Genomic DNA, 18,237 nt, shown 5'->3' on the forward strand with positions numbered 1-18,237 from the left:
CTCTGGCGCCCCAATGGCTAAGACAAAGGAACTCAGTGAGGACCTGCAGCTGTGCATTGTGGCTGCTCACAAGTGAGGAATGGGCTACAAGGCCATATCCAAATGTTTTCAAGTTCCAGTGGCTACAGTGCAAAGTATTATTAAAAAATACAAGATGTTCCGCACTGTGGAAAATCTCAGAGGACGTTGTCGGAAGCCAAAAGTGAAACCTGTGTTGGCCAGGAGAATAGTGAGAGAGGTGAAAAAGAATCCAAGGATCACCACCAAGGCCATTCTGGTGAATCTGGGCTCTGCTGGTGGCAATGTCTCAGGGCAGACAGTCCAACGGACACTGTTGGGTTCCACGGATGCAGACCAAGGAAAACGCCACTTCTCCAGGCACTTCTAAGGCATGCCAAAGCTCATTTGGCCTTTGCAAATGCTCATCTGGACAAAGAAGAAGATTTCTGGTCTTCAGTGTTATGGTCAGATGAAACAAAAATTGAATTATTTGGTCACAATGATGTTGCCTTCATTTGGCATAAAAATGGAGAAGCCTTCAACCCAAAGAACACCATCCCCACTGTCAAACATGGTGGTGGGAACCTAATGCTTTGGGGGTGTTTTTTTAGCCAATGGACCATGGAACCTAATCACAGTAAACAGCACCATGAAAAAAGAGCAATACATGAAGATTCTCAACATCAGGCAGTCTGCAGAAAAACTTGGCCTTGGGAACCAGTGGACATTTTAGCACGACAATGACCCAAAACATACAGCAAACGTGGTGAAGAAATGGTTAGCAGACAACAACATTAACGTTTTGCAGTGGCCTAGCCAGAGTCCTGACTTGAATCCAATTGAGAATCTGTGGAGGGAGCTAAAGATCAGGGTGATGGCAAGAAGACCCTCCAACCTGAAAGATCTGGAGCTCATTGCTAAAGATGAATGGGCAAAAATGCCTGTGGAGACATGCAAAAAGCTGGTCTGCAATTATAGGAAGCGTTTGATTGCTGTAATAGCCAATAAAGGTTTTTTTCTATTGATTATTGAGAAGGGTATGAATAATTCTGGACATGAGACGTTTTGCTAAAATATAAATAAAACCTGAGAAATATTTTTTTCCACAATGATGCCTCTTGTACATCGTCTTATTATCTTTGGGGAGACACCTGTGTCATTTCTGCTCAAAAAAGAACTTGCATATTGAACAAAAGTAACTTTAAGTCAAAATTCGGCAGGGGTATGAATAATTATGGGCTTAACTGTATATGACCCTATATATGAAGAGAGAGAGAGTATGCATAGTATGCAAACGGCTACCAAACAGACATCATAATTCGTCATATAATGGGAACAGGACAAATCAACAATTGACACTGACTAATTAATATTATATTATTGTATATTGTTTGGAGTTTAGTCTCTTACTGTTACTATTTTTACCATTTCTTCTTGGAGGAACTGTAACCCACATAATTTCCTTAGGGATTAAGAAAGTATTCTGATTCTTCATGTTTTAGGATACATGACCTGCCATTATCCAATGACACATCTGCTTACCTGTATCTTTTGCTCGTTTCTCCTTGTAGGAGCCATAATTAAATGTATTGAATTTTAATGATCACTGGGTTCTCATTTGTTTGGCTATGGTGATGTGTAACGAGAGTCACGTGGGACAGTCTGTCTTTCACTGGTTTGATTTTGACAGAGAGCAGGGTAGCTGTAGTTTTTGTTGACCGCAGCACAACGAGTTTCCCCTTGTTGCATTAGAGCTGTGATGTTTTAAGAGTTTGAATCGCGAGCTGATCACATTGCTCTGTAAACTTTTCAAGCACTTTAATAAACAAGCAAGCAATTCCACCTCTCGCATTATTGCGTACAGTTGACAGCGCATCAGGCAAATAGGCAGGCTCCACCCCCAGGCTCTAGCGACTGTGGAAGTCGCTACACTCCTCCTCTTCTTTTCTCTTTTTTTTAAACTTTAAAAACGGGTTGTGTGTGAGACTTTAAATCAACAAAATATAAAATATACATTTTAAATTGTTATTGATCCCTTTACCCCGAGTCCTAAAGTGTATATTTATTTTCTTACTCTTCTTATATTTATTGTTTGTTTACTTGCACTGCTGTAACTGGAGCCTCGTCGTCTCGTCTCTCTATATACTGGACTGTATGTAGCGGAGATGACAATAAAGTTTACTTTGACTTCAGCAGCGAGCAGGCGCACCGAGGGCTCTCGCGCTCACTTTTCGCGTACAGAATTTCGAAAAAACATCGGTGCAAATTATAAGTCTGTATCATAATGTCTGCTGTTTTCGTGTTGTTGGTTTGTTTTTATTTTGTTTTATTTTGCGAGTTGGTTATTAGATGCTGCTCCAGCCACCCAGAGAATCCCCCGCCGCCCCGCCCTCTCCTCCCTGTGCCGCAAGCAGCAGGCGCACCTCGCAAACGGAGGGCGCCCTTACTCCCAGCAAATGGGCGATAGAAAACCGATCGGTGCCTATGCTATTCCCAATATGCGCTGGCTGATGTCGGGGCAGCATGAGTACGAGCAATTTTTTTTTGCCCGTGATGCCGCCCCCCACCACGATGCCGCCCCGGGCAACCGCCGGTGTCGCCCGTATCTAAAACCGCTACTGACGTCAAAGACTTCCTGTTCTGCCAAAAGCAAAAAAACAGAAAAGAATTTATCTGCTACAAAACTGTTGATGTAGCAGTTTCTATCTGATATGACTGATCCAGACGGTTCGAGATAAAAGTTATAATAGGCCTTTATTTAGCTCCTCAACCGAAGCTGTTTAGCTCCTCTGCATCATATATTTGTACTGCATAAGAATAGTAAGCTAATTTTCCAGTCCACCGACATGCATCGTTATGTGGTGATCATAGAATTGCAGTGAAATTTAAAGTACTTAAACTGTACAGAATAAACTGCTTTTTAAATGTGGGTTACGTTTTTAACTTTTAATAGTCATTAAAACTAGAAAAGTGCTGCAAATTTCTTGTGAGGTTTTTTTTTAATGAAATTAAACCCTTGAGGGTTTCCAGAAGCCAGAAAAGGGGAAACACCCACTGCCAGTGAGTTGTCCTGTTTGTATTAAGTGGGTGTGCTCTGTGTGTAGCAGGTGCCCATTTAAGAATAAATTTAAATAAAAATAAACAGGTGTAACTGTGGGTGAAGCAACTTTGTGTTTCTACTTCTTTTTTTATTTTCTTCCTGTTCTTCTGTAAAGTATAAAGCACAAAGTGTGAAACTTTGTCACACTGATGTGGGCAACAATTGTCAAGTTTAGCATGCCACACTTACATGTTTGTCACATGTTTAAAGTTTATTGATTTCAAAACCATTACCCATGAGCCTCAGGAACTCAGCCCAGCTGACATCACCATAAATACAGCAGCAATTTTAAGGTAATATAATCTGAGTGGGGGGGGCAGGACTTCCTCTTACCTCATGCCCACTTCTGGTTAAGGACACTATTTCTGTTTAGCTTGAGCTTGATCACATCATGTGGGTGAATTTATCACCAAACCACAATTTCATGTTAAAAAAATCTGCATTAGTGTAATGAAATACTTTAAATGAGTCAAGCTCAGCTTTGTCAGTTCAGATGTATTTTTAGTTTTATATTGACATCTCTGTTTATCAGCATCAGTCAAAACTTTATTCTTCTATGAATATATTTTCTTAATTGTTTATGAAGTTCTGGTTCTCAGATGGTTTGGAGCCTATCTCAGCTGTTTTAGGATGAGAGGTGGGGTACACTCTGGGCAGATGAAAATTGAAATGAATATAAAAGAGTATAAACACATCATGCTGTGGTCAAATCCTGTTAAGTGCGTCATGTCTGTGAAAAAGGAAGGAAGCAGAGAGAAGTTGAAAAATAGTCTTTGTTTCCTTCACAGTTCTTTGGTATCTGCTGTGCTGCTGCTTCACTCTCTCTCTTTACAGAAAGTTGTAGAAGTTTTCAGACGTGTCACTGCTGGATGTGAGGATGGGAGCCACTTTGCTCTGTGAGCTGGGCCTATTCTGTGAGTACATCACTGACTTCTATTGTTTGATTCATACTGATCCATAAACATGTTTTAGTAAGAAGAACAGAGCATCAGTCATTTGTACCATTTCAGGTCATGTGATCAGAGGACTCTCATGTTTGTTACCAACATGGTTGTTTGTAGACTGGATTAGATTTTAGTGCACTGACTCAGATCAGAGTGGAGCTGGTTTAGTTTATCTAAGAAAGGTTTGTTTCTCCATCAGTGATAATTTGATGTATATAAATCATAGTAGACACTGGTACAACCACAAGTGTTTTTTTATGAGCTATTTGAGTCTCTATGGAGCTTGGACAGAAGACGACTTTACTTCTTTAAGCTTTGTGAAGATGTTTCACCTCTCATCTGAGAAATTTCTACAGTTCTAAAACCAATAGATGTAGAATGCAGGTATTTAAACCCTAGTGGTGTTGTCCCTTATCTGCCACCTACAATGCAGTTCTGAGATCCCTCCCCGGGATCCTCAATCCCTACTAACATTTTGCATCAGGTGATGTCAGTAGGCCACATGGATAGGGTGAGGCAAGGTCTTAAAATAGTTTTGAAACCTTGTAAGTCTTTGGTACTCTTGAGGGCTGCAAATGGGCCAGTTTCTTGAATCCATTTCTGTCTGCCTGTTATTGCGGCTTCCCAACCTCATTGTCAAGTACATTTCATGACTAAGACACATACACACTCAGACTTGACATCCTCTCTCACACACACACATACACCACATTAAGATTGTTTATTAATGTTTTTGTGCATTTTCATATTTTTGTGTTCCAGGTGCTGTATACTGTATATAATGTAACAGCTGAAATAACACAAATAGATATGAAGAAATAAACAGATAGGAATTCAGATATGAACCAGAGGAGCCTGCAGAAAATTTCATAGCTGACCTTGGAAAGGAAAAATTGTGTCTGACACAGCAATTTATTCAGATCGTATTTCTGATTGCAAAGACTTTCAGACAGGACAGGATTTTAAAAAAAAAAAGAATAAAGGAAAACCTCTAGTGAATGACCCACACTGTTGTTCACACGTTGGCTCATGTAATGAGGCGAATGATCAATATTTAGGACAGTGGTTCCCAAAGTGTGGGGCCCGCAGAGCTATTGCAGGGGGGGGGCATGAAAAGGGAAAAAAAACAAAAACAAAAACAACGCTTGGACACTGCTAGCACGGGGCGCCCACACAAACGCAAAGCAGGAGATGAAGCATTGCTGAATATGTTTCCAAACCAACTTCATTCTAAGCCAAAGACTAGAAAATATGGTGAAGCATATCTTCCCTTTGGCTTCACCTGCACAAGTGCTGAGGTAGGTCTCCCTGCAGAATTAGTTTTCCCTGCATCGGGAGCAGCGCTGGGCTGTTCAAATCACGGACAAACAGTATCCCACAGTTGTTTATGTTTTTGAACCCATTTTGTAGAGGGTTTTTTTGAAAAATGTATTGATAGCAATGTTGAACATTATTACACAGGAAAAAAAACAACTACATGTAAAATAATTACACCGTGATGCCTCTGCCTTTCTAAATGCAGGGACAGTAATGGCCTGTATATGTAAGCGTGTAAAACCTGCAGAGTCAGATTAACAGTATTTTGTCTCTATCTGCCATTCTGCAATTCATCTCATGTAAACGATAACGTGGCGCACAGTGTGACGTGTAAAAGGCACATACCTTTGACGTTGCGTGACAAACTCTGTATTCCTTGTCCACACGTAAACGCAAAAAAAAGGAGTTTTAAAAAATCTCCGTTCTCGGTGATTCGATACGCCGTTTACATGTGCCCGAAACAGCTGCGCGTTCAAAAATACCCGTGTAGGTGCGGACGGAGCGTAAAAGACTTGGTTTTTTTATTTTCTTACTACCTGTAATTTATTGCAGATTATTTGTATTTGCTTAATTGTTTAATAAATGTTTGAGGTGTGAAATAAACCGCAATGGAGCAAAATATGGGTGTGTGTGGTTGAAGGATGTGTTTGTGCGTGTGCGTGCACACGTGCACGCGCGGGGGTCGGGGGGCGCGAACATTTTTCTTGTTAAACAAGGGGGGCCCAGCAAAAAAAGTTTGGGAACCACTGATTTAGGAGTTAACAGCCTTCTTAAGGGATTCCACCATTAGGGTTTAAATACTTGGGATTCTCCACCATTTGGTTTTAGAACTGAAGAAGCTTCTCAGCAGAGACATGAAGCATCTTCAGGAAACTTAAAGAAGTCCAGTCACTTTCTCACCAAGCTCCTTAGACACTTAAATATGGCATAAACACACTACCATGACCTGGATGATTGACAACCTATACACACATATTTGAGTGTCTTTTATTTGATAATGTCTGAAGTTTCTGTCTTTATTGTAGTGCTCTGTACACTCCTCTGCACTGGACACGCTCAAGGTGACTGAACAGTTTTCACTGTTTTTGTTTTTCTCTTTTATGCATTTAAGCACTTCACATTTTTATTTTTATTTCATTCTTCATCACTATATTTATAATTGTATGAATATAATATATTTTTTTATGAATATAAACACTGTTTGTGTCTTGAATAGTACAATATATATATGAACAATATATGAACAGTGTATGAACATACTGTCACAGAGTGTTTCGTGCAGCATAAAAGTGTTTCAGGTTGTTAACTTTGTGGTTGTGTTGGATTCTAGATGCTGTGCTAACTATTGAACCCAACTGGTCCAGTTTTTTCATTGGAGAGTTTGTTACCTTCAAATGTGACATGAATGAAGGAGAAGACACTGACTGGTATTATGAAATCAAGAAGGATGGTCGAGAATTTGTGCCCTACGACACAGACAAAGACTACAAATTACAAATTATATCTACACGTGACAGTGGTGAATATCATTGCTCTGGTAGCAGGGTGAGCTCACATCATATAAAGATCAGTAATACTGTCTCTGTAACTGTATTAGGTAAGTCTTCAGTGACCGACAGCACAAATGTATGATCCCTGTTCAATTATCAACTGAATTATAAAATACAGTACATTTAATTAAATGTGTCATTGAACTTGAATTTTAATCAGGACAACTGTACCTGTCACTTTGTTCACAGTAAAGACAGTGCTACAATACTCACAGACTCTGCAATTTGTCATTAGTATATGTGTGAGTTTTAACAACAATATCAATCATGGATGAAATGATGATGTTTCTGTTATCTAAACCAAAACATGAGGAAGATCCCTCTTAAGAATGGACAAACATTTATACTGTGATTATTTAGAGATCAACAAATATAAATATGAACTGTATTGTTTTTTTTAATGTTCTTATGTCGTTATAATAAATCACACATATTTATTTTTCTTCCTCTTTCATAACAGCAGATAAACCCAGGGCCACACTGACAGCAGGAACAACAATCATACCAGTAGGGGGCAGTGTGACACTGACCTGCTCTGTGCAGAGCTCTGATGGATGGAAATATGAGTGGTTCAGAGGAACCCAAACAACCTTTATAGTTCAAATCAGAGATCAACAAAACAGAGATATCAGAGTATCTCAAGGAGGAATCTACAGCTGTTTCGGAACAAGAGGAAACCCAGTTTACGCCACTGATATAAGTGATGATGTCACCATTGAGATAACCTGTGAGTTCAGTAATTTAGTTTGAAATATACATTCACTCATGATTATCAAACATACAATGTTAAGTTTTCTGTGTTGATTTCATGTTTCTATTTGTATCTATTATGACAAGTCTTCTACCTTCTTGTGAATCTGTTGTTGAGAAGAGCAAAAAAAATCCATGCACTGAAAGGAAAAAATGCATTATGGGCCTGTGTAAGAGGAAAGAGTGGAGGAAAGTGTATTACATCAGTATTAACACAGCTTGGACCCTTTTACCATCCTGTGGTTATTAGGATGTTCTCTTTCCATGGCAGTTTGGTCTTATTGCTTCTTATGTGCTGTTGGAAACCTAAATAGAGGTATACTGATGTTGAATGCTCAAACCCTTGGTTTACACTAGCCATAGATGGTGTAGCGGCAATCTTCGGTCCTTCTTTGCCGCTGCAGGACGTAAAGTTTCTGACTCGTCCTTTTCTTAGATCACTTGTATGCGTTTCGGTAGGAAACCCGAAAAGTAGAAAACAAATGTCTCCAGTAGGAGCTCTGTTTACATTTCTATGATATTATATCTGAAACAACTATCACAGCGACGGTCAGAAAACTGTTCCTCTATGCCCTGCTTACTTGCCTCACCTTTCATCACCACATGGCGGCCCACTACACACCGCCTTTACAACACCTACCAACACTTTACAACAACACAACAAAACAGGACAAATTTATGGAGCATAATATATTACATTACAACATAAAATAATCCAGATTATAACTAGAAACCACACAAATTATAGATCAATGTAGATCTGAACTGCCTTCAGAACAGAAAATATGAAGTAATTTAGATCATACAAGATGCAAACAAAACTAACTTAACATTAGCAGAATAGTAAAATATATGTCAAGTTTGTAGGAGGGATTAAGACCGACAGTGAAATGCTGAGCAGCTGAAGTCACAGGGTACTTTAACTTAAAGCTGAACTTTCTCCATTTAAAATAAGCATGGATAAAGTTATCAAAAGCACCAGCACAGATTTCAGAGCTTCACAAACATGGATATTGTGGCATAAACACTACAAAGTATCCATCATATTAAACTGACTCTGGAATATTTTTCTGCAATATCAGGTGAGTCTTTGTGACATGGGAGCAGCCTAAAGAAGCTTTTAACACTTAAATATGCATACTTTGTGATTATTCCACATGTTTGTGAGGCTGTTTTTTTATAATATTATAAGAGGCATTATGCTTTCGTCCATCTGACGCTGCCGGGTTGCACCTCAGCTCATTAAATGTTATTAATGTTATTTTTTCTGACAGCACAGTTCAGGACTGAAACGTTTCCTACTCTGTTGATCACTGGACTTCTTTGTGGAATTTTACTGATTCTTCTTTTTCTGCTGCTGTGTTACATCAAACTGTTAAAAGGTGAGACTTCTTCCTTCTGATACAAGATTGAATATGATCCAATTATTATCTAATTATTCAGAATCACAGATGTATCCTGAACACTTCATGTACTGTCACAGCATCAGAACAATTAAAAGAGAAACATATACGTGTCTTTTTTACAGATAAATCTTTTGTCAGGTTGGTTCAAATCTCCAACTTCACATTTTTACATACTAGAATTACAACCCATGTTTCTTATTAAATCAAATGTTTTACCACATTTTATGCTTCACCAGGACTCAACACATGATCAACCAGGATGAAGCTCAACACAGCCAAAATAAATCTCTCCAGGGTCAGCCTTAACTATGACAAGTTTTGCTATTGTTGCTTTATTTATTCATTTATTTATTGAGAGATTTTATACTTTGACTCTGATATTTGCAGTTTGTTGATTTAAAAGATGATCAAATTCATATGTAGAAATGTTAATGATTAATCTATCACTGACTTGTTTTTGCAGGTGATGTTTGTATATATGAATCAATCAGAGACTACGATGACAGAGTAAAGGGTAATGCATTTATAGTTTCATATAAGTATGTAGACTCATTGTGATTATGTTCCATTTTTATATATTAATTCTCCATTTTAGCTGAATGCAGGGATTTCACATATTCTTTGATTGAGCTTAAAAACTTCACTAACAAAGGTAAGAATTCAAGTTAATTCAGTTCAATCCAGTTTTATTTATATAGCACTAAATCACAATTGACTCATTGTGCTTTTTATTGTGAGATAAAGGCCCTACAGTAATACAGAGAAAACCACAACAATCAGATGATCTGAAAGCCGAAGGCTCTGCTTTCCATTCGACTTTTAAATATCTGATGAATCACAAGTAAGCCTGCAGTATGACAGAGAATAAAATAAAATTTTCAATACAATTTATTTGCAGATTGGTGAACTTTTGCAAATTGTACCTGTCTAACATGAGCTTTTTTTTTTGCAACTCTTCCTTTTCCAGCTTTTGTTGGCCCTATACCAACTTTTTTGAGAGATGTTGCTATTATCATTAAACTTTGTACAGTGCCCCTGATCCTGTGGAAGTGGATTTGTAACTGTAAAGGTAAGAATGTCATCCTATTTTACCCTGATGATCTGTCCATCCTCTCGTAGATGACAGCCTGTTGTACGCAGACGCCACCTACAGTAAGACTGAATGCAACAGTGACAAAAGTAAGCAAAGCAATAAAATAGGTACCATATTTCCTTCTCTTTTACATTTCATTTATACATCAAGGAAAACTATATAAATGAGTAAAGTTGTCAGTTTAAAGTAAGATGTTACTAAAAATCATTTTGAAAAATGTTTTTTATTTGCAGGAAAATCAGCCACTGAAGCAGCCGACGAAGGGGTTTATTCTGAAATCAAACCACAAGAAACACAAGGAGCTTCATGTTGTGACTGTAATGATTATCAAATAGGTTTTAAATGGAGTAAATTCATTACCAAATCACCTTTAACCATTGAATAATCCTGATTATGTTCTTCCAGATTAATAACAAACAAAAGCAGTTGAATGCAGGACAGAATTTACTTTATACATCCATCCATCCATTCGCTTCCGCTTATCCTTGTTCAGGATAAATTCATATGAATTTCACAAAGCATTGAAAGAAGAAATGAGAAGAAAAAAGTTTTTTGCCTGTTTTTTAAAAAGCTGCCTTTCATTGTAAATGAGCTTTATCTGAAAGTGATGATGTGGCTTTGAGTTCAGTTCAGTATGTGTACTGATGTTTTCTATGTCTTTTCTAAATATTTTTGTTTCCCTGAATGGATGAAGTATCATTTGAAAAATTATATTTTTTAATTTTATAAAATTCTAAACTGCAGGCAGATTTTTCATTGTGTTATCTGATTATGTGTGCCATAGAAACACACAGTTTATATACTGTGACATGTTGGGAGTGGCTGAATGGAATCCCCTGCTGTGCCTGTGGAACAGTGTGTTTCACATTCAGGTTTAAGGAAACTGTGTTTACTGTATTTGTTACGGTAATAAAGGTGCTATTGTTGCAATGTTGTTTTCCCTTACAGTTGTTGTTGTGGTGGAATAGAGATGTTACCTCATGAGTGAAGTTATGTGCAGAGTTACTGAGCCCTTTAGAAGCAAAGTGTTTGTATGTCTTCAAGTGCTTAATAAAACTGTGTCCCCCTGTGTCTTCATATATAGTGCAGCTGTCCATGGGACTGAAGCTTCACCTCATTCAAAGTTAAATAAGATTAAATTTGGAGCCTTCATTCTAGTTTTGACTTCTACTCATTTGTGTTTGAAGTTTCTGTGCTTTTACAAATGAAGGAGGACAAATAAAGAAACTAAAATGCTTTTATTATTATCCAAAGCTTCACATCTTCATTACTCATTATTGTTGAAACAGTGTAGAAGCAGGGCTACAACTGAAAAAATCTTTACTTATCTTCTTATTTATAAGGCCTGATTACACTAAATTGTAAATAAAAAGCTGGAGTAGTCATTCCTGTGATGCTTCTTTGAAGTCCCCTTCTCGGGGTGCAGTCATAGTTGTTGTACTGCAATGTGAATTCTCCACAGACTTATCTATGCAGGCAGGATATCTGCATGGACTCACCGTCTGATGATGAAGTTTACTTCACACAGACCTCAGCAGACCTTAGCGGGCTCATGGACACGGCTTCAGTTCTTGCTCCTTGTGTTTGGGATTCATAGTTCAGTGAGCTGGACTTTGTTTTTACCACAAATGAAAGTGTCACCTTTAGTGGTTTTAGCCTGCATCATGAATTTTGATCCTCTCCTCCTATGATCCACATTATAAGAGATAAGATAAACTTTTATTAGTCCCACAGGAGGGAAATGTGTTGTGTCACAGCAGAAAGTGGACAGAGCAAAGCTACAGTAGCAAAAATTAAGAAAAACACTGGAATAGGACAAGATAATAAGAATAAGATAGTATATGTAATAGAATAAAATACTATATGCAATATAATAAAATAATATATAGAACAGAATAAAATACAACGTTGTCAGAAAGAAAATTACACTTAGTGTAACTGCATATGTGTGTGTTTGGTCAGCTGCGAAGTCTTTGTTGTAGAGTTTGACAGCAGTAGGAAGGAAAAACCTGCGGAGTCTCTCTGTCCCACATCATGGGTGCAGCAGCCTGCCACTGAAGGAGCTGCTCAGTGCTGTCAGAGTCTCCTGCATGGGGTGGGAGATGTTGTCCAGCAGGAATGACAGCTTAGCCACCATTCTCCTGTCACTCACCACCTCCACTGGGTCCAGAGGGCATCCTAGAACAGAGCTGGCCCTCCGGATCAGCCTGTTCAGTCTCTTCCTGTCCCCGGCAAAGATCCACACCTTAAAAGATGGCTGAGGCCACCACAGAGTCGTAGAAGATCTTCAGGAGTGGGCCCTTCACTCCAAAATATCTAAGCCTCCTCAATAGGGATGGGTATTGATAAGATTTTCACGATTCCGATTCCATTTTCGATTTTGTTTAACGATTCGATTCTTTATCGATTCTCTTATCAATTCTTATTTTTAAAAAAGGAGAACACTTGGGTCGATTAGCTTAGAACTTTGTTTTATATCTTCTCTTTGAACACGATAGAAATTTAGGAGTAACATGGCCTTACGAACCCAACAGTGAGATCTTAAGAGATCCACAGCCTACGGCTCGTCAATGGGGTGTCACAGGGTCCCCAGGAAAAAAAATTGTAAATGTAAAATAATAAAATAAAAATTCTTCTGTAGCAATAACAAAGTATAACATAAATTATTCTGTAGCAATTACACAAGAATATCCAGTAATGTCCCTGCCTACTATTAAACACCTTCACTTACCGAAAATCGGGGGCATCTGCTGTGGCAAATGGGTGCAAGCCTTTTACCACAAACTTAGTCGCTGCTCGGTGACATTCGTCTATCCTGGCCTGAAAGGAGACGCTACCGGTAGACTGCAGCGAGAACTGCCAGCCAGACTCTCTCTGTCTCTCTCATCATGGTCACCTAAATGCACAGTAATGTCAGGTTTTGTAATAAGGCAGGTCGCGCTAACATAATATGCACTGTTAGTTGATTATTTACCTGCCGCGTTAACGGGAGAGGACGTGCAAACGTTTCCGCTGCTGCTGGGTTGAGATTCACGAGTCCGGAGCGGAAATAAAAACACGACATTCATTTAAGGTTATCGCGTGTTTTGTGAGCAAATGCTTTTGCATATTCGTAGTGTTTCCTCCTTTAAATGAAATATCTACTTTGCAAGTATTGCAAGTTGCCCTGTTGTCATCAGTTCTCGTAAAGTATAATCAAACTTTTGAGCGTTTGAGCCGCTTAGGCGCCGTGTTTCCTGCCAGATAAATGACGCTCCGCAACGCGGTGACGTCATTCGAGGCGACTGGAATCGATAAGGGAATCGTTTGCAAAAATGGCAAACAATTCCAAGGAATTGAAACAGTGGGAACCGGTTCTCAACAAGAACCGGGTTTCGATACCCATCCCTACTCCTCATCAGCTACAGCCTGCTCTGCCCTTTTGTGTAGACAGTATCTGAATTGTAAGTCCAGTACAGCTTATTGTTCAGATAAACACCAAGGTACCTGTAGCTATCCGCAGCCACAATGTCCATACCTTGGATGTTAAGTGGTTCCTGCGGAAGTCTACCACCAGCTCCTTGGTTTTACTAGTTTTGATCTGGAGGTAGTTCTGCTGGCACCAGTCCACAAAGTCTTGGGTCAGTTCTCTGTACTCCCTGTCGCCCCCATCAATGATGAGGTCAACTATTGCAGAGTCATCAGAGAACCTCTGCAGGAAGGACTGGGCACAGTTGAGGCAGAAGTCTGTGGTGTAGATGTTGAAGAGGAACAGTTCTGAGTTCTCGAGCTTGTCCTTCAGAACTGTGGGAAGAATGGTATTAAAGGCACTGGAGAACTCAAAGAACATGATTCTCACAGTGCTCCCAGCGGTCTCCAGGTGAAAGAGGCAACAATGTAGGAGGTGATGACGGCATCATCCGCTCCAATGCCAGGCTGGTAGGCAAACTGAAGTGGGTCCAGTGATGAGCTTACCAGGGCCCGAAGCTGAGCCAGGACCAACCACTCCAGGGTCTTCATCAGGTGGGATGTCAGAGCCACCGGCCTGTAGCTGTTGAGGTCCTTGGGGCGTGAAGTCTTTGGCACCGGTACAACACAAGAGGTTTTCCAGAGCTGTGGAACTCCCCAGCCTCAGGCTCATGTTGAAGAGGTGCCCCATCACCCGACACAGTTGATCTGCGCAGGACCTGACGACTCTTGAGCTGATGCCATCTGGACCCGCTGCCTTCTTGGCTTTAATGCTCCTCAGTTCCCTCCCAACCTAGGTGGCTGAGAGAGACAGGCTGGAGCCTTGTGTTGGATGTGTGCTGGACGCTGTGGTTGGGGGTGGGGAGTAGTGAGCAGGGTGAGTAGAGGAGGTGTGAAGTAGCTGAGGTGTCAGAAGTGGAACAGCAGCAGTGGGGGTGGGTGAGTCTGCAGCCGGTGTTGGAGACTGCATCCTGGATGAATCAAACCTGTTAAAGAAATGATTCAATTCATTTGCCCACTCACATCCCCCCAGGACAGAGAGTTCTGATCTTTGTGGCCCGAGATGGTCCTAAGCAATGTTCCTTCTAAGCTGCGCGCGTGCACAATCGCCCACTCCTAGCACGGTCTCTGCACTCAGAAAATCTGCGCCGCGCATAAAAAACAAACATAAAAAAAAAAAAAATCCAACCTGAATTGAAATTAAAATAAATACATAACAATTCATTCTGTGCTGTTTTGCAGTGTGACTCAGTAAGTGACCGGTGACTGGCTGCTCCAGCCAAAGCGTTGTGGCCGATGTGAAGTGAAGATAACCTATTGACAATGTGTATAACCATTGGTGATGTGAGCAGGACAGAAAAATTAACTGAAAAAGTGTGGACTACCTGTTTTTAAATTGTGTTGATAGGCCATGTAAAATCAGAGTTATGATAAAAAATGCGATGTTTTCTTTCCTGAATACTAACGTTGTTTATATTTACTGCGTGAGGAAATAGTAAAAACGGCATTTTCTAAGGAAAGCGCTCAAAAGCACTCTCTGCCTGTGAGCAAAAACAAAAACCAAAAGAAAAAATCTCCACCCTTTCCTATTGGTGGAAAAATGTACCATATCGACAAATTAAAAAAATCATATGGTAACATGGCGTTTGGTTGTTTAGGAAGAGGGGGACGTTTTAGGAGTGACCGCAGTGACATAGAGAGAGCGAAAGAGAGAGAGAGAGAGTTTTGAGATGTGAGAGATTTGTGACTTTTAGCGTATTTGGGGTCTAAAGTAAGTGTGTTGTGTTGTGTAGTTAGTGTGTAGCCTAGTCGATAGTTTTGTTTTGTGTGTCAGAAGAATGAGGCGACTGCTGAATGTCACAGTTGCTGCCCAAAAAGCCACCAAAGGCAGATTGCAGTGTAAACGCTGTCTCCAGGTGGAAAACAGATGGAATGATACACCTCCAGCTGTCAGGCCTGCAGGTATCAGGCTTGTGATGTTCTCCTTTATCTTATAGTGGACAGAAATTATTTTTTGGAGTTACACAAATAATTTGTGTGGCAACCTTTTTGATGCAGAGCAGCTGATTTTTCTGTGAATAGTTTAAAATATTTCTTTTAAAAAATGCCTTGGCTGCATTTTTAGATAAATGGCTGCACATAACTTTGTTGTTTGCAAAACTCAGTTACTTTTTTGAAGAAGTAACTAGTAACTATAATTAATTACTTTTTTAAAGTAACTTGCCAAACATTGGTCATTATATACTGTATTTTGCAGACAAAGAGTTACAGGACTCCCTCCCAGACCACTGTCAGGAGCTCAGTGCACAGCAGGCACTTCACACAGACTCATGATACAAGTCAGAGCTTTATAAAAAAAACATGTTGTGTTTCCGAAATTTGGGGGTTAAATTATTTTTACTTCCAATAGTGTTAACATACTACACAGGTCATGAACAAGATTTTTTAAATTTTCATTGTAAGTGGGCTAAAGCAGTTAATTAAAGTAGTCTAACATAAATGTAAATGCTGTAATTTGATTATTTTAATAAACCATGTAACTTGGATGGATGCGATGCTGGTGTGACCACAGTGCACACGTCTGATGTTGCTCACAGTGATCCAAGGGACCGCTCAGGGAGTTTGTGTGTTTCCTCAGACACATGAAACATTAGAGGGAACATGAGTTCTAAGGCCTCTCCAGATTTCGCTAACATTGTTTTGCTGACGCTGGTTCTCCATCTTCTGCCTGTAGCTGTCCTTCCCATTCCTGATCAGTCCTTTCAGCTCTCTCTGCACCCTTTTCAGCTCCTCCTTGTCTCTCTGTTTGAAGGCCTTCCTCTTCTGCTTGAGGACGGCTTTATTACCTCCTGCTGTGTGCTGGACTGTCTCAGAGTGCTTTTTGCACAGCCTGCAGGTTGGTTCATGTCTACTGTGGTAGACTTCTGCCTGTGAAAGCAACATAGTCTGATAGTCCAGCTAACAATTAGCATGGAGCAGATCTCCAAGCATGAAAAAAAAAGTTTGTTTGTTTTTTTAATGAGTTAATTTATTGTTTATTTGTTTATTTAATTATTTTATTCATTCAGTATGTTCATGAAAAACAAACCTTTCTTTACCATCTGGTCAAACAGACTTATAAAATGATCATAAAATGGGAGAATTATTCGTTTATTTCATTTGCTGTAGTTTTGGTGTTACAGTAGTGCAGCAGCAGCAGTGTCGATGAGGCACCGATGCCTTCATTTTTAACTTAGCTTTACAGCAAGTCAGTGTGTAAATTTAACTCTGTGGTTGTTTATGTCAAACACAACAGAACAGTTGCACAGCGTTTGTCCACTTTGCAGCCTCAGAGTGTGCTGTGGTCTCAACACGTTTGCCTGACACAGCAGCAAAGCTCTTGTAGAGGAACTGCACAGTTCCTGTTGTAGGACAATCCTGTTCACACATGCTGAGTGGAAGTACAGACTGGCTTTTTCTTTTGCAGTCGACAAAGTTGTTTGTTTTATTGTTTTCGTTTGTTTTTTGTTTCAGGATTAAGCTGATAGTCAAACACAAATGTGAGCAATAAAACCCCTTTTCCCTTTTTTTTCAATATTTAAAAAATACATTTTGTAAATTAATCTGTCCTATTTACCGGTAAGTTTTCCTTTTCAAAGCAGCTACAGAACACTCATACATAAACTGTATGCACCAAGAATAATGAAACCTTTGATGAAGTCGTGCGTATTATTTGTGATTTACATACAGCTGATTTGCTCAGCTCCTCCAGCTTTATGTTATTGGCTTCTTGTCAGTGCTGTGCACTTTTAGTTTCTCTTCCTGTATTTGTGCATTTGCACAAAGAGCATTTATGATGTAAAATTTATTACACAATATTAAAGTGTGCACTATGACTTTAGATAAAATATCAATTAAATCATTTTTCCCTTTGTTACATAAATTTGTTATTTCCTTGTCTTGGTCTACACAAGATAACTGCAGCATGTTATCTATTGTCAACCACAACAAACTTATTCAAGTCATTTTATTTAACTGTCATCAAATTGCTGTTTTCTGTGCTGCAATGGATGATGATGGGATCACAGGGAGTATTTTGAGTGAAATAAAGGAGCTGCAGGTGTTATATGGTGTTACACATTAGTGCTGCAAAATTTCTGTCCACATTCTTAAACTATTCTGAGCTGGCGTGCATATAACATTTGCATGCATGTCTCTGTACGACTGCTGGCATAAGGTAAAGAAATATTTTGTGAAGGTTTCTTTTCACTGTAGAAGCTTGATGAATTTTTTAGAAAGCCTCTGCTTGTTGCTAATCAGACTTTTCATCTGAAAAAAAGGCTGATTGCTGTGTTTTAGTGTTGTCTTGGAATAATGGTTTGTGGAGGCCTGTTTGCACCTGACACATATTTAATTAAATTAAAAGTTGCTCCTGACAGTCGATTAGTATTCATAAACTGTTTTGCTTCGGGCTTTTTCAAATGTGAAACAATGTATGGGCATCGCTTAACTCACTGTTCATCAGCTCATCTCCGATCGCTTCTGCTTTTTTATCTGACAAAACCCTCACCCACTCTCCACTTTCTATTTTTATTTTTTATTTTGTGTCTGTGTTATCTTGTCAACACACAATCATAGATCAGAAGTGAAA

At 39.3% G+C, this 18,237-nt stretch overlaps 1 protein-coding gene across 1 annotated transcript in view; it reads left to right on the forward strand.

The window, feature by feature from the left end:
- LOC102083027 (Fc receptor-like protein 5) overlaps positions 1-10,818 on the forward strand; it is a 164,335-nt gene extending 153,517 nt beyond the window's left edge. The window contains exons 12-15 of the mRNA XM_025905644.1: positions 9,531-9,581; positions 9,663-9,719; positions 10,187-10,246; positions 10,394-10,818. Of these exons, the coding sequence (XP_025761429.1) occupies positions 9,531-9,581; positions 9,663-9,719; positions 10,187-10,246; positions 10,394-10,545 (320 nt within the window). The 3' untranslated portion in view covers positions 10,546-10,818. The remainder of the gene's footprint in view (positions 1-9,530; positions 9,582-9,662; positions 9,720-10,186; positions 10,247-10,393) is intronic.
- The last annotated feature ends 7,419 nt before the right edge of the window (positions 10,819-18,237 follow it).

Source organism: Oreochromis niloticus, linkage group LG3 (assembly GCF_001858045.2).
Source record: "Oreochromis niloticus isolate F11D_XX linkage group LG3, O_niloticus_UMD_NMBU, whole genome shotgun sequence".
Classification (NCBI taxonomy): domain Eukaryota; kingdom Metazoa; phylum Chordata; class Actinopteri; order Cichliformes; family Cichlidae; genus Oreochromis; species Oreochromis niloticus.